At 40.3% G+C, this 20,646-nt stretch overlaps 1 protein-coding gene across 2 annotated transcripts in view; it reads left to right on the top strand.

Moving 5' to 3' along the window:
* The window catches only part of MPP7 (MAGUK p55 scaffold protein 7), a 103,372-nt gene extending 83,431 nt beyond the window's left edge, over nucleotides 1-19,941 (top strand). Inside the window, exons 11-16 of one of the 2 annotated variants that reach the window (XM_065731425.1) lie at nucleotides 7,215-7,385; nucleotides 13,166-13,246; nucleotides 15,002-15,095; nucleotides 16,176-16,284; nucleotides 17,705-17,848; nucleotides 19,262-19,941. In XM_065731425.1, the coding sequence (XP_065587497.1) occupies nucleotides 7,215-7,385; nucleotides 13,166-13,246; nucleotides 15,002-15,095; nucleotides 16,176-16,284; nucleotides 17,705-17,848; nucleotides 19,262-19,441 (779 nt within the window). In that variant the 3' untranslated portion in view covers nucleotides 19,442-19,941. Of the gene's footprint in view, nucleotides 1-7,214; nucleotides 7,386-13,165; nucleotides 13,247-15,001; nucleotides 15,096-16,175; nucleotides 16,285-17,704; nucleotides 17,849-19,261 lie in introns of those variants that run through there. The other variant, XM_065731426.1, reaches the window with a different exon arrangement.
* The last annotated feature ends 705 nt before the right edge of the window (nucleotides 19,942-20,646 follow it).

Genomic DNA, 20,646 nt, shown 5'->3' with positions numbered 1-20,646 from the left:
GGGTAATCTGCATACAAATGTAATACTGTGCATGAGAAAAGCATGAATATTAAGGTTTTAAAAATGGCTCATTGGATTTGACATAAAGGATTTATGTAGTGTGGTATGCCACTATCTGGTTAATAGTTAGGTACTAGAACAGTGTTTAAATAAAAAACAAATAAATCTGGGAGAAATACTGACTATTTAGAAATACTGACAATGCATTTAATGCAACAAAAAGGTTACATTATTATGAAAAGCTTAAGACTTTAAAGACACGCTTCCAAGGTTTTATCCCAGTTTTGCTTACTTTTTCTTTCTTTGTATATGTCTGTCTACCAGTTTTGTGAGCACAAAATCGTACAGTAAGAGTACAAAGCAAATTTGTCGTCACTGGTTCTTTTTCCATGTTACAAAATAAAAGAAGTCGTAACAACCCAAGCATTTAAATTTAGCTTTAAAGCTAGTCTGAGCTCAGTGTATCATTGCGAGGAGTGGGAAGGAGAAGGGCAAGGAGTCCTTTGGCTTCAGCTCCAGCATTCCGAATTTCAAACAAAACTAACATTTTAAAAAGGTGAATGTTCCATTATATGTTTCAACTTCTTAATTTGTGCCATTTTAAAAGCTATGTAAAAATATTTTAGTTGAAACTGTCCAGAATTCCTGCCAGCTGAAGGCTGGCTGGAGTGGATGTGGTGGCAACCAGCCCTTTTCCCAATGCTTTCATCCTCCTACTACAAGCGGAACAGGAAGAAACATGCCAGAGAGCTTTAGTACATCCAAGTGATCAGGCTCACTGAAACACCTTAAACCAGGCCTGTGAATCAGAGGTGGTTTTCAAATTGTAGTATGCTGTTTTTAAACGTGGTGTATAAACAGCACCAGGAGCACATGAACTGTCTAACTGAAAGAACTTTAATCTCTTTTCAAAACCGTAGTGGAGTACAATTCCATCATGCATTCACATAATAGCCAACGGTCATCTGACTGCTGAAAAGAAACTTTCAGCTCTGTTAGTAGATCAGCTGCATTCATGCTCAATAGCAGTTGCACTGAGATATTGAGGCGTCCTTGTAAAGTAGCACTTTGGATGTGATTTGTGCTGCATTACGTTTTCGTTATTAGATATTTTCTTTGAAGAAGATTTTTTTCCATCTTTTCTTTCTAGCTGCAGATACAGGTAGCATGGATTTTCAGGATCAGGCTATCAGATCTTAGTGGAGTGCTGCTTTATATGAGTAGGAAGGCAGCAAAACAAAATCTATCTTAATACTATTGCCCTTTAATGGAAACATGGGGGTCAGCAGCTGCCAAATGGCTCCATCATCTAGGGAGGAGATGTCTTGAGAAAGAAACTAATGTTCATGATGCAGAGAACAAAAAATGAAGATGAGGTATAATTAATACAGGCAAAACTTTATAGATATTACTGGAGAACAAGTGCACAGTGCAGGTAGCAGCTTTATCTTTTGAGAGCTGCCATGTGTTGGAGAGCCATCATCCCTTCGCAGAGCCCTGCAGCCCTCTTGTGCTGGGTCTGTGCTGTTGGAAGTAAGCTGACAGAGATGGGAGCTGGAAGACACAACAACACACAGAAAAGAGATCTATCTAAAGCTAGGAGCACAAGAACTCTTCACTCCCCCAGGAAGCATCAGGCTTCTTCTCAGTGAATCTGATTTTGAAAACAGTGTACTCTGAATGCCCATCCATGTTTTAAAGCACTCTTTTCTGCAGTGAACCCTGGGCGTTCTTGAAAGATGGTAGGCATTTATGGCTGTCCTTGCTCACTAACTAACTTAATTTCCAGGCAGTCTTCAGTACTGTAACACGAAGTCTCAACACTAAACTGAAAACAAAACAAACACAGTCACTGAAGGGCTTGGGTCGCACCACCAAGTTCTGGATGTTTTTGTGACACCTGAGTTAACTGCCTGTCTGTGTGCTGTAACCTGTGACAAGAACAAGGCAGTCTGACTTCCCTAAACTGATAATGAAGGAGCTGAGCTGTATTACCTTGTGTTTGGAGCTAACTATGGTGACTTTTTTGCACATCTAAATTTTAGAAAGTTTTCAAAGTATAGACGCTCTGACAACTTTGTAAAGTCAAAACAGTAAGTCGTATTTCATGCTGCTTTTGATATTGCATAACCACACCAAATGAAACACAACAGTTCTATGTTTTGTCCTTGATTTTTAATTCAGTCTTATGGCTTATTGTGGGTTTTGATCTGTGAACCAGAATATCCAGACTTCTCTGAAAGGATGTGTACTTCAGATGTGTGTGAGGTGGTCACGAAGAGGTTTCAGAAGGCAGAATGCTTTTACTTTTTGGGTTCAGATCTGTTATGTGTTCAGGGTTTTCATGCAATTAATTTGAACTTTCCCCTCTAAAGTGACTCAAATAAATTTCACAATTTTTCACCGAATTCTAATGCTTAAGTTACAGTGTAGTATCGTATGTTTCTGCTGTAATTTCCTGAGGAACTGCTGGGGAGAACATTAGGACCTTGACTGTGCCAAGCTTAAAATGTAGTAACATTGCTTGAACCTTTATCAACGTACAGTAAATGTAGATGAATATCATCTGTTTACTAGTCTCAATTTTGTCTTAAAAATCCAGACATAATCTGAATTTTTATTAACCCTGTCTAAATGTGCTAGCTGGGAATGGGTCCAGAAGCAGGCGGGGTAAGAAGTCTGCTGTGTGTTTGTGCAGTTCCTGTGTAACAATGGAAATACTATACGAGCGGGTATAAAAGATGCCAATATTTTAAGGGGAAAAAGAATATCCAGAAATATCTCAGAAAATATTGCACCTTGGTGTAATGACCACGGTGCCACGGTTATTTTTGTCAATAGTATGCCATGTGAATACCAAAAGTACCTGTAAAATTCATTTGCAGATAAACTCCATTTGTTCACTACAGGTTCTGTAAGAGTGTAAGAGTGCACAGAGTTAACACGTACCTCGGTCCTTGTTTTAGAGATTGAAAATGAACAAAGCACGTGTATGTGCTGTGTAGCACTCTGGAGCCTTACTGGCGAATTCGTGGAGCACAGGTGGCTGTGAATCACAGCACTTCCTCTGAGCACAGTTTCTCTTTGAGCAATTAGCTTTCTTCTTTCGTAAACATATTTGAGTGGATTTAAGTTCACTCGACATAATCACAATTTTTGTTCCCTTCTTTAGGATCTTTTTATTAAATGTGAAGAAATGCAGCAGTTTACATTGTTGTCCTTTAGAAGTATTTTAGGACAGGTTATATCTGTGCACTGCCAGTTTTCAGTCTGGATTTCTGCATGAAGTCTGAGTGGATTTCTCTATGCAAATATGTACGGATGTACATTGCTAGCGTTTCAAAGACTAAGCGGGCTTTTACTCTAGATGTGCTTTGTTTGTGTGTTTACCTTCTTAATCTTAGAGAGAGACGTAGTTTCTCTGGGACTGTAGTTGGCCCTTACTGGAAGTTATTAGGAACAGCTCATGGTTTTTGTTTCATGTTGAGAAGTGCCATACGGTTTGGAAGCATTTGAAGCTGGAGAACATTTGCTGTTCATATTTTCTTCGCAGCAGCTATTTCACCAAACCTGTGACATTCCGGGGCAGTTTATGGGTTAGCACGTTCAGTAGCTTCTAGTCGTAGAGCTGGAACCAGTGAACTGCTGCAGGCTTCTTAATGCTCACAGTTTTATGTTGTGTAGTCACAGAACTTTCCCCTTTTATTTTATAGTCTGCATACTTGGCAACTAAGATTAATTTTTGCTGATATCCACATTCTGCAGACAGTAAAGGTCGCAACTCCTTTCATATTCACTGAGTTTTATTTTATCAAATATCTTGGGCAAGTAACACTTTTTCCCTCTGTTCCCTTTTAGAAGTTCACTTTCAAGCTTAATCATTTTATAGAAACTTTATTTTCCTATTGCAAATCAATCTTGCTTTTGTTTTTCCACAGTGATTTTTTCACTGTATTTTTAATAATGCTCTGTTGTTAAATGTGAAGTTTGATTTTCACTTTCCTAAACTGAGAAATATGCAAACACTATGAGAGCATTTTTTTGCTTGCTCACAAATGTGCTCCTCCCTTGCGAGTATACCGTAGTTTCAGTTCAGCTTAATCTTTCTACATGGTCATAGCTGCCCAAGATATAATGCTGTTATAAATGCAGAGTTGAATAGAAAATATTTATTAACAGTTCTTTATAAAACAGTTTCTGAAGGTCATAGTACAGTTAAGCCACAAATGTGAGGGTATATAATGGCAGATGTGAGAGGAGGAGAGTCATGTTTCAAGGAATGCAGTAGCAGTACCATAAAGATGGGGGTATATTGGAAACAGTCTCATCCCTTCTCTCTGTACGGTGCATTTTCCTTAGTTCTGGAAGTAGCCGAAAGCGAGCTTTCCTGGGGCTGTGTATTGGCCTATACAGACGGGGATGATGAGGAACAGAAAGAAACAACTTTCAGATTAACAATAGTCTTCAAATAATGAAGCTATCTCATATGCAGTTCTACGGAGTATTTTCACTGGCACGCTGCAAAGAAATCTGCCATGCTGAGAATCTCCTTCATTGCCTGTGTCCCCAGTATTTGGGTGTTCTTTTTAATTAATGTAATAGCTTTCCTGCAGCCTGCAAGCCCTTGGTCAACTTGTTGAACATTCTTAAAATACAGGAAATTATTACTAGTTTCATTTTTATTGGTGAGTTTCAGGCAAAGAAACACTGCATATTTCCATCAAGGAAACCCACAGCGGCAGTGGAACTGTGTCAGCTGAGTCTTGGTGATGCTTTATCTGTAGCCTATAAAAGCAACAAGGGACAAAGCATAAAGGTTGCACCTACAGCTTTCCTTCTTTTCTCCTTTTTACAAGCGCACACGCACACACACAGTCAGTTCTTTTCTCTTTTAAGAGGAAAGAATGAAAATTCCTGAATAACCCACGTCCTGGTGGTTTGCTAATGGAATCTTGATAGAGTGGGTGGAGACAGCAGGAATACATTACAGGAGGTCTTACTAGAACCTAACAGTGGACACTGAATCAATCGTGAAGATTTAGCAAAAAGGATATTTTTTCCAAAAGACTCCAGGTATTTAAGCTGAACTTAAGGAGCTGTGGGTGAACGTGCTGCTGTGTGACAGCTGCGCAGAGGCGTGGAGCTCTTGATGTTTGTAAGACCAAAGCCCAGCTGGTACAGAGGGGATTGGTTTGGCTTCATTTGCTGCCTCCCCTCATTTTCAGCAATGGAGCTGGGAGCTGCTGGCCCTCTAGCACAGAACAGAACCTTCTGTAGACATGCACATGCTGTATGCTGTGACAAAGCTCTTTATTCTCTTAACTGTTGAGAAGCAAATGGAAAAGAATTATTATTACTATTTTTTCTATAGGTGCTTATAGAGTACAGATTTCAAAGCAATTTTCAGCTTGCTTTTAGAGCAGCTTTCAAATGTGGAGCCTTCTAGATGAGACCTCAGGAAATTTACAACCCCCTTTTATATGTCTGTATTTGTGGTGTTACTTGTAACCTTTCCTTATACAGTTGTGTATGCAGTTAGATGTGGTTACGTGGCATCACAGAATCAGAACTGTAAGGGTTGGAAGGGACCTCTAAAGATCAAGACCAACCCCACTGCTAAAGCCAGCTCCCTACGGCATCCTTGCCCCCTAATGGGTTCTCACTCTGGACAGGATTGCCTGGGCTCCCCCTTGGATGCGTTTACAGTTATCGGTATTCTGACAAGACTTTTCTCACTGCAGTCACTTCAGTGCCAGTGTTCTTTATTTGCAGAAGAAAATAGCGTAATTCAGTGGTCATTCTTTTATCTCAGCCCACCTCCCACTCTTAAAAATACTGTTGTCCTCTTCTGTGGATGTTAGCACTTCATCAATTTTTATTTTACTTATTTGTATTTTGAATGTTTAATTGCACGTATGTAAATTCCCATCAATGTAGAGACTTATATCAGCAAAATAATTTGGATAATGTCATTTTTGATCCAGATTCTGCAAAGATTTATGCTAAGTGGAACAGTGCAGAACACGCTAAGCCTGTAACTAAGCTTAATAAGATTTTGCTTCTAAGTATTTGCAGAAGTGAGGCTTGAATTTGCCAGATACTGCCTTTGAAGATGGAATTGTAATATGACTACTTCTCAAACACCTAAACAGACGTGTTTTTACAAGTTTATGAAAATGTATTACTGAAAAATTTGGGGTCACCAGAAGTTTGTGTATGTTTACTGTCCTACAGAATATTCTTGGAGGGAAAAAAGGTGTCAGGATTTTTTCAATAATTTCGAAGTGTAGTTTGAATTTGACTTTACTGTTCCCAAATAATGAAATCAGTTTTGCAGTCCTTCTAGAGCAAAAGTAGTAGAATAGAGATACAGGAAAATTAATGTAAAGGATTTACAGAAGAACTGTAACATGATCATTAACAAACGAGTTAAATTAGTCTTTAAAATACAGAGTTAGGAGCCTTTTTAATGCTGCTCTGCTTGAAAATGCCCATGATAATCTCCTTTGTGATTATTGGAAATATCATCTTGCAGGTAGATGCTGGAGATGTAACATTGATGATGCAGTTAGAAATTGTAAATGCAAGTTTAACAGGAATATTAACTTGTGGTTCAGTGCTGAAATGTCCGTAATACAGCACTGGTGTTGTCTAATGTGTTTCGTTGTGTTTTGGGATTTAACTAACAGTGTTTGGTTTTATTTTGAAACATCTTCAGGAAAGGTTCCGTGTGCTTTTCTATGGTGTCAGCGTGGAGTCGAGCACAAAGAATTATTCAAGGAATTAATTTTCATTAATCTTTTCAACCACCAGATGTGTTCGTATGTTGTATTTAATGTGTCTGTATGCCATGATGATTTAACAGAAGTGCACTGTGTGGTATCAGAGTCCATACTGCATGAATGTTTTCCTTGTGTATGCATACTAATGTGTAAGATATTCAAATTATCTAAATATGTTAACAATTTGCTGGAATTATTTTTACAACTTGTTGCAAATGTCATGATTTAATTGGTAATCCTAATTTTTCAGTTTCAGTGGGCATCTGATACAGTTTAAAACAGCATCAAAAAATCATTGTAGTGCCATGGCTTATTAAATATACAATGAGCTTTTTTATTTCATGCACCAGTCCTCCAGCCTTTGGAAAAGACTGTTTTCAGCTTTGGATAGACCTGCTTTCTTATTTTGAAAAAATCCTGTTCTTATTGCAGCTGGTTTTAGAAGAAGCTTTCGCCTTAGCAGAAAAGATAAAAAAACAAACAAATCTATGTATGAGTGCAAGAAGAGTGATCAGTACGATACAGCAGATATCCCAACATATGAAGAAGTTGCAAAATATAGACGACAACCTAATGACAAATACAGGCTTGTAGTTTTGGTTGGTAAGTTGTTTTCCTTTTTTTTAACCTGGTAAAACAAAGGACTGCTGATTAGCACGATACTTAGCACAGAATCCTTCCAGTTGTATTAGATCTTAGGAGGACTGCTAGTCCAACTTCCCTCTCAAAGCAGGAGCAATCCTCAATTCAGAGCAGGTTTCTGATGACAACCCCTTTGGTCTTCCTTCTGTCTTCTCTTCTGTTCCCACCATTCACCTCAGTAAAGAGGCAGGGTAGATCTCAGTAAGTATTGGAAGGGTGCTGGTGGGTCCCCCTGAACCAGCCTCTTCTCCAAGCCCTGTTCCTTCAGCCCATCTCGTGTGCTTTGTCTTTCAGCCATGTTAGAAACTCTTCACTGGCTTTGCTTCAGTTTATCAGCATCTTTCTTGTAGTAAAGGGCTCAACATGGGCTGATCGTTCCTTGCAGTGTCTAACTGAATCACTTCCCTCCAGTTAGTGTCTTTCCCTTTGCTGATTTGGCCCAGGATAGCCCTCCTCACTGCCGTGTCCCTGTGGTCACCTTCTTAGCTCAGTCGCCACCCGGACCCGCCAGGTCCTTTCCATCTAATCCACTCCACAGCCAGTCAGTCCTCGTCTTGTACTGCAGTCTGTCATATGTGCAGAACTTTGCTTTTGTCCTCGTCAAATTTTCCAGAGATCTGCCAGCCCACTGATGTGACTTGCTGAGGTCTCTCTGAATTGCAGCCCTATCCTCAGACGAGTCACCTAAATCAACCAGCTTGGCATCTGCAAACTCAACAAGGGCTGTTCTGTGTCCTCCTCCAGACTTTAGTGAAGGTATGGAACGGTACATCCCAGAGTAAAGCCCCAAGGAGCTCCACTTGCAGTAAGTCACCCAGAATAGTACAGACCAGTAACCAGCAACCCCTGCCCTTTGAGTGTGACCACCCATTCAGTTTTCACCTGTCTCGTAGACCACCAGTTTACAGAGATTATCCCAACTAGTGTGTAAGGATGCTTTTGGAGACAGCGTCTAGCCTTGCTAAAATAAAAGGAGGTATGTTAAATATAGCTACCGTTCTGAACCTGGTTGTCAGTCTGTACAGAAACTCATAAGGATTAAGGTAGAGCTCTGCTTTTAAAGACTGATCAGTATAGCAATATAGAAAAAGATGAAAAAAATGGAATGAATACTTTTGGTCAGTCAACACAGAACATATACACGGAGAGCAACAAAACCTACTGTGTTAGATCAAGTAAATAAGCAGGTTGAGAGAAAGGTGGATGAGAGGAGGACTTCTCTGAGCCAAGAACAGACGTAAATCTAGCTGCAGAAGTCTTTAGATGTCACCCTCAGCTTTCTGGTCCTCTGTAGTCTGTCACTGCCATAGGTTCCCTGTAGTATTTATCATCTAATCAAAATGCATAGCCTTGGTCTCCTAAAAAAAAAGAGGAGGTATATTATCTTAACTGTTTCAGAGGTAGCCATTGGAGCCCCAGTGAGAGAAACCATTACCACCAACGAATAACATCTCATTCCTTATTGTTTCTTTTACAGTAGCACGCGGGCTGTTGTGTCATTAGTTTCCTGCATTCTAAAAGCAGCAGAGCAGAGAAATGTGACTCTATCACAGTCTATTTTGTACTGTTGAGTAGCTATGTTTTTATATCAGTCACATCCAAGGGAACATTAAGTTTAGTTGTTAATAAACAGCTCTGTCACTTTCTAGAACTAAAACTCAGCCACCTACTAGTGTGATCACTGCGAGATTGTGGGCTATGCACAACAAGTAATAACATGGCTGAGTTGATTTTACACTTGCATCAACAAAATGCGGTGTGAAAGTGTGATAAGTAGACTTTTTATAACAAATAGTGTTATGTCTGATCTAAAGAATACCTAGAGATTTCATTTGATTTTTGTTGTAATAAATCAAATAAAGAAAGAGCGCTTTTTTAGTAACAAAAGCAGCCCAGAAATTTATTGCAGACTTCAGTAATTCTGATGTTTTTCTCTGGATATTAAGAGCAGCTTAAGTCTGGCCAACACTGTAAAAATGCCTCGGCCAAAATGTGGAAAAAGTAGCAGAGCTAAGCAACACAGGTACACAGAGTGAATGCAGCAAGCAGTCTGTGTGCTGGTAGCACACAGGAAAAGGGGGAAAACAAAGGGACAGGTAATGAATGTATGGCTTTAATTGGTGGGGACACTGAATATCTGCTGTGTTATGCTAGTGTCTAATGCATAATTTACTGTTGGAAGGCTTTGGGGGTTTTGTTATGTCCTTTTAGTCAGAGAGAGTTCGACAGCTGCGAAGGAGAAATTTCTTTTGGCCTCATTTTAAATTGATCTGCTGTAATTTACAGAATGCAAATTGCATGCATAGTAATTTTCAGTGCCCTGTAATGTGATACAGTATGAGTCTCAGCCTCAGCTAGATGTATTAGTTTGTCCAGCTTTCACCGTGTCTGCTAATGTACGCTTATGAAAAAAGCCCTGGATATCCTTGGGGCTAAAATAATGGAGAATCTGGAGCGATAATGTTACAGATGCTTGTGTTGTGCTGTCTCTCAGGTATTATGACTGTGATGAGTCTGCTAAAAGTGAAATTACCAGTGTCATGTGACCAGTGTTCTGATAACTTAACCATTCCTAGGCTACAGAAAATCCTTAAGGTCTTCAAAAGTATTGTCTGCATCCTAACTGTGATACCTGGCAGCCTTACCAAGCGAGGCAGAATATTTTGATAAGAAACATACCATTTAGATGATAGAATTTTCATTTACATTTACTCTGTAATGAGAGCTCTGTAGCAATGCTGCAGGAAAGTAACCTACTGTATGACCATACTACTCCGTGTAAACCATTTGGACAACAACGACTTAGAGTTGATACCTTCATCAAAACTTCCTGGCTGAATGCACAGGTAGACCAGCGTGGTTCAGAAGTCTTCGTTGGCTCGCCTTGCCAATCAGAAAACCTTAAACTGCTTCAGTGAGCAGCCAGTCTAGAGTTACATTCCCACTGCTAGTCACATTTACTGAAAAACAGAAAAATGATGTTGTTTTCCTGCTTCATATGTCATTGTGTCATAGTTGGACAAACATGCATAGTCATTGCATCATACGGATCCATTTTACTAGAGGAGGAATAACTGAGACACAGAACCTCTGTCAGTGCACATTTTCTACATTTCTTTATGGTCTCAGCAGAGGTAGTACCACGTGACCTCCAGAATCTATTCTGAAGGACCGCTGGCAAAAAAACAGACTTCTAGGAGATCTCTTTGTACCTGCAGCTGAAGAATAACCTATGAAATTAATCTTCCTGAGACCTGAACTTATTCTATCAGTTTTTTTTCAAATTTCTCGAGATGTGTCTGAATAGTACAAAACTTCTTGCAAATGCTACTGAGTGGTGGTTTGCAAGTGACTGTCAGCAAGATGAGTTAGGTTAACAGTTTGTGCAGCATACTACTGTTACTTGGTTGACGTAGCATGGAACAGAAGGCAAAGGAAGCAAAGTATCACTGAATTAGTCACTGTAACACTTTATATTGCTGCCAGGGGTGAGCTGTAGTACACTAAAATAATGCTACAGTTATGGTATCCCACTTGCCTGGCGTTCTGCGGTGAGAATCTGGATTGTTCTTCTTAATCCTGGTGCTTTATTCTCTAGGTCAAATCAGATTCAGATTCTAATTATTAAAAACTAACATCTTTGTAGAATCAACACGAAAATAAGGATCAGAATAGAAGTATTCTTTGTACTCAGGAGATGTGGTGCACAAAGAAGCACAGTGGAGGGCATTACTGATCAGGAATCCGTTCTCAGAGTCCAAACGCTATAGTTAAGAAAGTTCTGTGAAAACAGGGCTGAAAAACAAGAATCTACACCTTCCAGTAGTTAAATTTAAAGAGGAGTTTACAATGGTAATCTGGAAAGGGAGACAGCATGGAGATGAGGTTTAGGTCTGAAAGCAGCTCTGATCTAAGTTTCTGAAGCATCCATCACAGTAAGCGAAGCCTGGGTTATTTATATATAAACAGAGCTGAAAGCGTGCTGTTGATTTGACAGTGTATAGTCTAAGGAAATATTTGTGTAGATATACTGAGAAAAATTTTTTTGCTTGAAAGGATTTTAATGATTCTTTTTACTTGAATTCCACTTGTTTCATTCAACGTTAACAGCATATATTGAGAATTTTAACTACTTTTCTGCTGTTGAAATAGCTGTGCCATTAAAAGAGGAAAAAAATAAAAAGCACAGAAGTAATGTCATTATCTGCATGACACACTGCTTTTCTCTGCAGACATGCACCAGTAGAGGCTGCTGTACACCATATTAAATAAACATTTATACTTACTGATAGATTAATTTACTGGCAGGTCAGAGATGGAACTTGAAATGTAGTTGTGTGTTTAACTTATGTAAACATATAAAATTATAAATGCAGAAACTCTAAGACTTTACAGAGCAACCATAGTCTGGGGATAGTAGGAGACACTGGCTTTTCATCATTGTGTGTTTCTAACTTCACACAGGGTGGATCCAAAATAGAAGGTGCTGAAGCATCAGTTGTTGGTTTTTGATGCCAGACTCTCATTAGTAATTAACCAGCATATCACTGTTTCATTAACATGTCTATTACATTTTGTATTTCTAGTCTCCAAGTGTCTTTATTTGGAAAGAGCTGAATGCATGGTTGTATCACTTTACGTACAATAGTAAGAATTTTCCATAATACATGTTATTCTCGTATCATTTGGGATCTGATTCAGATGATTCTCTTCTACATTTTGCTCTTGACCTGACTTGGTGGAGACAAAGCCAGTACTCCATCAGAAACCCATGAACCCACAGCCGGGCTTCTTCATGCACTTATCACCATGAATTCCCCCCACACCAAATAGGGTTCCTGTGGGTAGGAAGTGGCTGCCTCATGAAGCCTTTGGGATATCACAGGACAGAGTATCCTTGCAGAAACACTAAGAACCATTATCGAATGGCTGAGAGATGGGGCAACCGAAAAATCAAAAGCAATACTTCCCTAGTAACTTCTAGCACAGCAGCACTCAGGTGGAGGTGGAGGGGATGGGTCAGAAAACAACCATGCAGTCATTGTTTCTTCCTGCCAACCTCTTTCCAAGAGTGGTCTCCCTTTGGCAGCCACATGAAGAGGGATACATTTATTTTGGACCAGTTTAGGCAGCATACCAGCAGAGCTTAAAAGAAAATCAACAAAGAAGGAAACAGAAGCACCCCAAGTGGGTTGCGACCTAGGGAGTACCAAGTGCATGGGGAGGAGCTGCCCTTCTTTCCTCTGCACTCATTTCTGGCCTGACCCCTTGAAGAGGAGGAGGAGGATGGCCTCCACCTGCTAGCTGGGAGGATCTGAGAGTTTGAGATATTCTGGCAAAATGAATAGCCACGCCGATTTTTATTAAGGTTAAGGTGCCAAGTCTGTGGTAGGGACAAGGATGGGAATATGATGTGTTGAGGGTAGTGGAGAAATTGCTTTGTTTTGGATTAGGTGACCTTTAAGGATCCCTTCCAATTCAAAACGATTCTATGATTCAACTTTTTCCCTGTTGTTTTTGTTTTTTTTCCAGTGGTAGAGTCAGGCCAGAAAAGCTGCCAGCTGCCCCCTCGTGTTTGTCAGCACTGTATATCCTAGGAGAGGCTATAATCATAGCTGTTTCCAAATGCTTAGAAGACAGTATATGCTATAGTTGTGTGCCCTGTGGTCTTACCTCGGAGAGCACTTGTGCCTGAAGATGAGACCTGGCTGCTGGGAAATGGCACTGTTTCTTTTTTTCAGGACCAGTAGGGGTTGGGCTGAATGAACTTAAACGAAAACTGCTGATCAGTGACACCCAGCATTACGGCGTAACAGTGCCACGTAAGTAGAAACACACTTCTATCCTCTTGATGCTACACTTGGTTCCCTTTATTATTTCATTAACTTAAGGCACTTTTAAATTCGAGTCTCTAAATGCATGCTTGGCATCCAGATTACTTTTCTAATTTTTGAAAGTGCTGCTGCAGTAGTATTTTAAGTAGCATTGATTAAATTGATAGGGCGTTTTGGCTCAGAGGCACTGCAGCAGGTTTTTACTACAAGTTTAGCATGATTGATGTCAGCGATGTTTGGTAAATGAAACTCAGCGAAAGAACACGTTGGTTTTAGCTGCAAAGCGGGGAGAAGTACTCTGTTAGCAATGCTTGCTTCCAGCAAAATGCCCTTCTACATTAGGCTGAAAAATAAAGATGGATGATAAACAGTTCTGAACCTCTGTGAAGAAATGATTTTAATCCCTTTGATTAGCTTCAGAAAAGTTGATTGGGGGATTTTTCTCTCCTCTTTCCCCCATCCGACCATGTCGTATAATCTGAACAATAATGAACAACACTGTTCTGTATTAAATTCTGCAGTACTTCATTGGGTTTGCTCTCACGTGGAGGGCATGACAGTCTTAGCTGCACTTCCATTCCTTGGTCTGTTTCGTTTGTAATTTTGCCTCCTGTAGGGATCCTTCAGATTATGGGTCCAGCGCTGAATTCAGGAAATACTGTCATGTGTTTTTTTACAAGTACAGGTATTCTATAAAAATACATACGAATGGATTTGATAGGTAGAAAAACGAATACATTTGTTTTCAGCAAGTCATTTCACTTGCAAATATTTGCCTAGCTGGGTATTGAAAACGACAACAAAAAAGCCAGATGTTCCCAAATATTTAACACACTGAAGCATATGCAGTCATTGCCCAGAAGTATTTCTCTAGAAGTTGCCAGTATTCATCAAGCTGCCTTTTCTCCTTTCTCTTCCAAATTTGTGGTTATAATTTAAAACAAACAAGTAAAGAAATCCTTCTGAAATTCAGTAAGCCAGGACTTGCATGGAGAAATGGTGTTCTTGGAAATGTTTCTCTTTGTGTCGACCTAAGAAGAGCAAGACATCAAATGGCACTGCAGGCTGTGTTTCTGCCAGCGGGCTGTGTGCGTTCGGATATGGCGAAGAGTATGTGATGCTGTAATACCCATCTGGTGTTGAATAGGGTTTTTAAACGTGTTCGTTATCCATAAGTGGCAACCCCACAAGTAAGTTTGTAAGCAAATGCCTTGGGCTTGAAGGAAAGCAAAGAGTGCAAATAAAAATGCAACACCACTGAAAGAAAAAGGAATCGCCGGAAAACAGAAAGCACCAAATGATAAAATCCACGCCCCGTCTCTTTACTGTCATGCTCCATATACCAGAGCTGCAAGTGTTGTTAATGAATGTTCTGTTTTATAAATCGGGTTGATGAACTTTGTTTCCCTTTATGGTCCTGTATGCTAATAAGTTTAACGAGTGGCAAGGTTGGGGTAATTGTTACGAACTGCTGCTCATTTTATTATTCAGCTGTCCTCATTTTATTGGATCGCACCGCTAGTTAATAAAAATGATAATCTGACACTTGTCCAGTAGTTTATTTTCCTGTGCGTGCTTTTAAACCCAGTCCTGTCACGTGCTGAGTGCCGCCTCATGTCGGTCAGAGCGAAGAGCCGCTGTGCTGAGGATTGCACAAGGGCTGTGGGCTTCCCAATGTTTCCCAAACTGGATTACATTATATTGTTTTGTGTTTTTCTTTTTTTCCTTTTAACGAAACTGCAGACACTACCCGAGCGAGGAGAAGCCAAGAAAGCGATGGTGTTGAATACATTTTCATTTCCAAGCACTTGTTTGAGACGGACGTACAGAATAACAAGTATGTTGAAGAGGTTTTAACTAGAACCACAGTTAAGACAATGGTGGTATTACAAAATGGGGCTGGTTGTGATTTTAGATAATAATTTGAAGTGGATGTAAACTGTAGTGATTTGAAGATGTAAAATTATGATTCAATACATAAGCAGCGCAAAGAAGCTGAAAGAAACAGGAAAAAAGCAATACATGCAAACACAAATGCTTCTGAGCTTCTGAGTAGTTTCAGTACTTCAGCTCTTCTGTAAGACACTGAAATTGTAGGTGTTGAGGTGGGGGAGCTATCTTTCACAGGACATAATCCATGATGGCAGTGAAGCCTTGCAGCACTGGGAGAGGGAGGCTTGGACGTGCTGCAAACGTGCTTGAATCAATGTTTGTGTAGTTCTGCTCTCTTTCAGGACAGGCACTTCCTGTGCTTTTGAATTTAGAGACCTACAGAGAAGCCCCTGTCTGTGAGCGCTCCAGAAATTAAGCTCAAATGAAGACAATGGTAGCATCGTGCTCTCTAGCAGCCTGTAAAATACTGCAGCTTGAAATGCTGTCCCAGTGTTTCAGAGGGCAAAAGTGTATTAGACACAAAGCTGTGGGTTTTATGGGAACTTCAAACCCGGCTTTGCTTTTTTGGCAAATTGTACTTGTGCTTTTATAGCACATAAGCAGCCACCTTGGTTCCATTAGCACTGTTGTAGCTCCTCCTCCTCTTCTGAGATGGAATTTGGATATTCTGTAGTGTGCAATGAAATTTCAGTAGTTTCTATTGTTTAGCTTATCCACTGTTTTATTGCATTGCATTAGTTCAGAAAAAGAGGTGATGGAAAACATTAGTGGGCTGTTGGACTACAGTGCTTTTTTCTCTTTAACTGTAATACAAGCAGGTGTTACTGATTTGAACGTGGTAAAACAGAAGATTTCTTAGAATTGACATGTTGAAGTACTTGACAGCATTTCCTTTGTAAAACATGGTAAAACTCAAATGTAAAAGAACATATATTCGCTCCTGAATTAGATCTTATAAACCAAACTGATAAGTTTTTGCTGCAGAAAATGGAAATGATTCTAATGTTTTCACCTTCTGCCATAGGTTTATCGAGTATGGCGAGTATAAGAACAACTACTATGGTACCAGCTTAGACTCTGTTCGCTCAGTCATGGCTAAAAACAAAGTCTGCCTGTTGGACGTGCAGCCTCATGTAAGTATGCGTATCTTCTGGAATCTTGTAGTTCTCCGTGTTGCATTTTAGGACTCAGGAACCTAACTGTTCCCCCCCAAAATATTTTATTCTGTCCTGAATTGCTGTCGGGTGGGCTTGCCAGGTGAATTTACCACAGTAAGAGTTGCTGAAGGGAGGAGAAGGATACTTCTGCACATATTGCAAGTATTCAGCTCAGCAGTTATTGTACTGAAAGCCCATAGCGTAATACCAGAGGCATTATTATAAAATGCTTCCAAATTTTCATTCGTCTTTTTGCTGTTTTGTATTAGAAGTTCTCTCTGAAACTTAAATCTCAGAATGGCTTTGAGCTGCCATGCAGCCGAGCTGCCCTCCCATGTTTCACGGCACTGCTCATGCAAAGAGTGTCTTCATAAGGCAGACACGAGTTAAGGAACACGCCTGGTGTATTGTTGGCCAGATAACTGTGAAGAACGTTCCCACCTAAACCGTTTGTTCTTGCCCTGCCTGTGTCTTTCAGACCAGCTGAACAGCTCCACTGGGAATTTTTATGCTACTAATAACTGCAGTGCTTCCAGGAGCTGGACAAGTTTGTTTAAACGTAGCCAAAGTATTTCTTCTCCAAGGGTGGCCAGCCTGTGGCTTCCGAACCCCAGCAGGTTGTGAGCAGTTCCCGGTGTGTTTTTGGATGTGGAGCTTTGCCTTAAAGCAGCAGCAAGTGGGTTGTGCCAGCACAGGAGCAGCTGAGGAAGCCAAACTCACACCAGGGGAGCTGGGCTGGGGCTTCTGGGGCTCAGTGTGTGTCCAGTGCAGCCCAGTTCTTCAGTGAAGCACTGAATCCTCCAGAGGACCCGGGCTTTTGTGCCTTTCTGGGATCACATTCTCTGGCACGTTGTTTTCTCGTGAGCCCTAGCATTGCAAAGATGCCCGAAAGCTGACTGGTCATCCCTGCTCCATGCTGTGCTGCAGTAGGAGTTGTAGACTTCAAATTTCATAGGTAGCATCACTTCTCTCTCTCAGGAACAGAAAGCAGCAGGGGGCCATTTAGTGAGTACACAGCACTGAAGAGAAGCAGCTCACCTTCTGTGAAGGTGCCACAGACTCCTGCTCGCACTGCTTTTCATGGGTACAGAAAATGTTACTTCTAAAACACGTACGAGTTTTCTGCTCCTTCAGAACTCTGTGCCCTGCCTGCCATCCTCCTGCTGCCTTGGGCACTACTTTACACTTGTGGAAACAAAGAGTTTTCGTACCGTTCACTTGAAACCTCTCCTTGTATGAGTGGGTGCTGATCAGCACAGTGGGATGGCAGTAACTGAAAGACAGACTGAAAGCCTTCTAGCAGTGGGGTCCGTTTGCTTAGCAGAGAGTTTCTTTTACTATGGAAAATTCCATTGTGAGAAATAAGCTAATTAATTAAAATGTTTCCTCTTCCCAGACAGTGAAACACTTACGGACATACGAGTTTAAGCCATTTGTTATATTTATAAAGCCTCCACCGCTTGACCGCTTGAGAGAGACCAGAAAAAATGCCAAGATTATTTCAAGTAAAGATGATAGGGGAACTGCTAAACCCTTTACAGTAAGTATATTTAAACATGGTAAAGTGTGAGAACTTAAGAGTTTGTTTTACCTTGGAAATAAAGGTCATTGCTGGTTCTCATACACAGTACTTGTCAGGGCTTAGACTCAACATGTATGCTATTTCCCAATCTCTGTCACCCTAAACTTGCTGTGATGTTCTCATTGTTTGCTGTGCTCATGGATATTCACACGTCTGTGGTCCTCGGTGTGAGTTTATGTAACTCAAGAATCCTCGTAATGCTGTGGATTTCCTTAAAAAAAAAAAAAAAAGCATATGGGCTTAGATGTTTCTATTTAAGTATATGAGTTTCCTTGCTTTATCAAGTCTATTTCTGAGTCTTAAATTCAGAGGAAAACTCAAACATCAAGCATCAATTGAGAGTAAATGCTGCCTTAATAAAAAGACCACGTTTGTAAATAAGACACACAATTAAAAAATGTTACAGGGAAATGAATATTCTAAGAAAGAATATGAAACATCCAAGGAAGCAAAAGGAACAAATGCTGCTTTTTGTCAATAATTAGGAAAAAAAAATTAGTTGTTACCCAGCAGTAACTTATTTACTTCCTGGAATTACAATGAAAAATTGTTTTACTTGAAGCTAAACTGAAGCCAAGCACGGTTGCACTTTCTGATCTACATTTACTGGGTGTCTGATTTTCTTTTACCCAGATATAGGTTGTTATTTAGGAAGTGTTAGATTCTGTTTTTAATCTGTTTTAAGTTGAATGGGGTCACAGACATGGATAGTTCAGATAGAGAAGATACAGTACAGTATCGCCTCTTTATTTCTGTGACTGTGTCTTTCTGGAATATGCTTTTGAAATAGTTTGGAAATAATGTGCTATAACAATGCTTTCTGTCATCTATAACATGTAAGAGGAGTTTGTTAAGAGCAATCTTCAGGACACTGTTCAGTTAGGACCATTTTACTCATAGTTGTGTCATCAATTAGATTTCTAAGGTTTGTTCCCTCCCCAGACATGAATAGAACTGTACCCAACCAGGCCCAAGCAAGACTAAAGAGGCACAGGAAGACAGCTCCTGCCAAGCTTCTGAAAGAATAAAGGCCTCCTCATAGTATATCACGTGCTAACAGCAACTCGAGACTTATGTAATGAAACTTTAAAGGCATCATCAAAGTAAACAGCTAGAAATGTTTTCCACGGCACTGCTAACACACGTCTTGGTGACCTAGTGTGTTACTGCAAGGGGAGGGATGAAAGAATTGCCTGTGGAGCAAAATTGGCTTGTAGGAGTGTTCCCTGAGACAATTTGGAAGGGTAGCTTCTGTAGTTCTTTTTAAAAAAAGCACGGTTTCCATTTCCATGAGCAAGCACTTTCACATTCGTCACAAAATCAGTTGACGTGTTTCTGTGGACTGACTGTTCCTTGCACTGATCTCATTAGGAAGAAGACTTTCAAGAGATGATTAAGTCTGCCCAAGTGATGGAGAGCCAGTACGGCCACCTCTTCGATAAGGTGATCATCAACGATGACCTCGCAGCAGCCTACGGCGAGCTGAAGGCAACCTTTGACAGACTGGAGACGGAAACCTTCTGGGTTCCCGTCAGCTGGCTGCACTCGTAGCGCTTCCCACACGTGGGCGGCCGATGCGTCCCGATCCAAATGTGGAGCGTGGTTAGGCAATACTTAAGGGCCATTTTCTTGGGAGGAGGGCTTTCTAACTCTACCTGAGCAGCAAGTGCACTCTTCACGTACTTGGCACTGGTCTTGTTTTCCTGTGTCTTCAATCCTCCTGTTCACAGTTTTGGGACAGTCAGGTCAAACCGAAGTCTTTCTACGCTCAGTAAAGTGAGCTAATACTCATGTAACAAAACTGCCAAACATCTCTCACTGTTACGTCCATTTCCAAGGTAAGCTTTTTTAATGGAGAGTCTGCAGAAGATAGTAATTAATTCTGGAGATCAGCACGATGATGGTTGCAAGTATAACTGCTCTCATAAAAAGCACATCAGCACTTGGAAGTTATTCTCCCTTAAGTGCTTGAGAGAACTGAAATAGGCAAAAGTGACCAACGTTTTTATGAGGAAGACATCCGATGTGCAGCGAGATAAGTGTTTTTAGTTTTTCAGATGTGAGCCCTTGTCTTACATGTACAGAGTGATTGCAGTAATCCTTTGCACTTACGTAGTCATGAAAGAAAGGATGTATTTAGTGGCTCAATTGTAAAAATCCCTGCTGTGAGCATGCACGGGTTGAAGATATTTTCATGCATGCTTTGTGGCACAACAAAGAAAACTCACAGAAATATTTATTTAAATAGGGTTACTATGTACATAACTTCAGAGTCTTTGGGATTAATCTTCTGTAAAATGCGTGGTAAAGCAGTACGAGTAGCAACCAACTAAAGTCTTTTTTTTTTTCCCTTTAAATTGATACCAAGAATTTTTAGCATCCCTTAGAACAGTTTTCCCTTCAGAAGAGATTCTCTGTGGAGATGTGGGAAGCAGTTGCAATAAGGCAGTTCTTTCTGTTGTTTGGTACATAGTGGTACTTGTGTTAGTAGTGTAACAGACAGCTTGCCTCCATCCAGGGACAAATTAATGCTGTAGTCCTCATTGCAAAAAATCTCCATCAGTGGTCAGAGACAGTTGGAAACCTCATCTTAAATTTGATGTGGCAGTGTAAGCAAATGTATCATAGATGATGTATTTTAATATAGATAATTTGGTATTTTTCTTTCCTTACTACCAATACGCAGGAAGCGAGTACCTCTGTAAAGACCACATAACACCTGTGAGCTGTGTTGTCAATGTGTCTGTAAGTACAGA

Source organism: Cyrtonyx montezumae, unplaced genomic scaffold (assembly GCF_038088225.1).
Source record: "Cyrtonyx montezumae isolate F1298 unplaced genomic scaffold, pur_monq_1.0 scaffold_14, whole genome shotgun sequence".
Lineage (NCBI taxonomy): Eukaryota > Metazoa > Chordata > Aves > Galliformes > Odontophoridae > Cyrtonyx > Cyrtonyx montezumae.
Note: the sequence above shows the minus strand (reverse complement) of the source record. Positions and strands in the feature narration are given on the sequence as shown.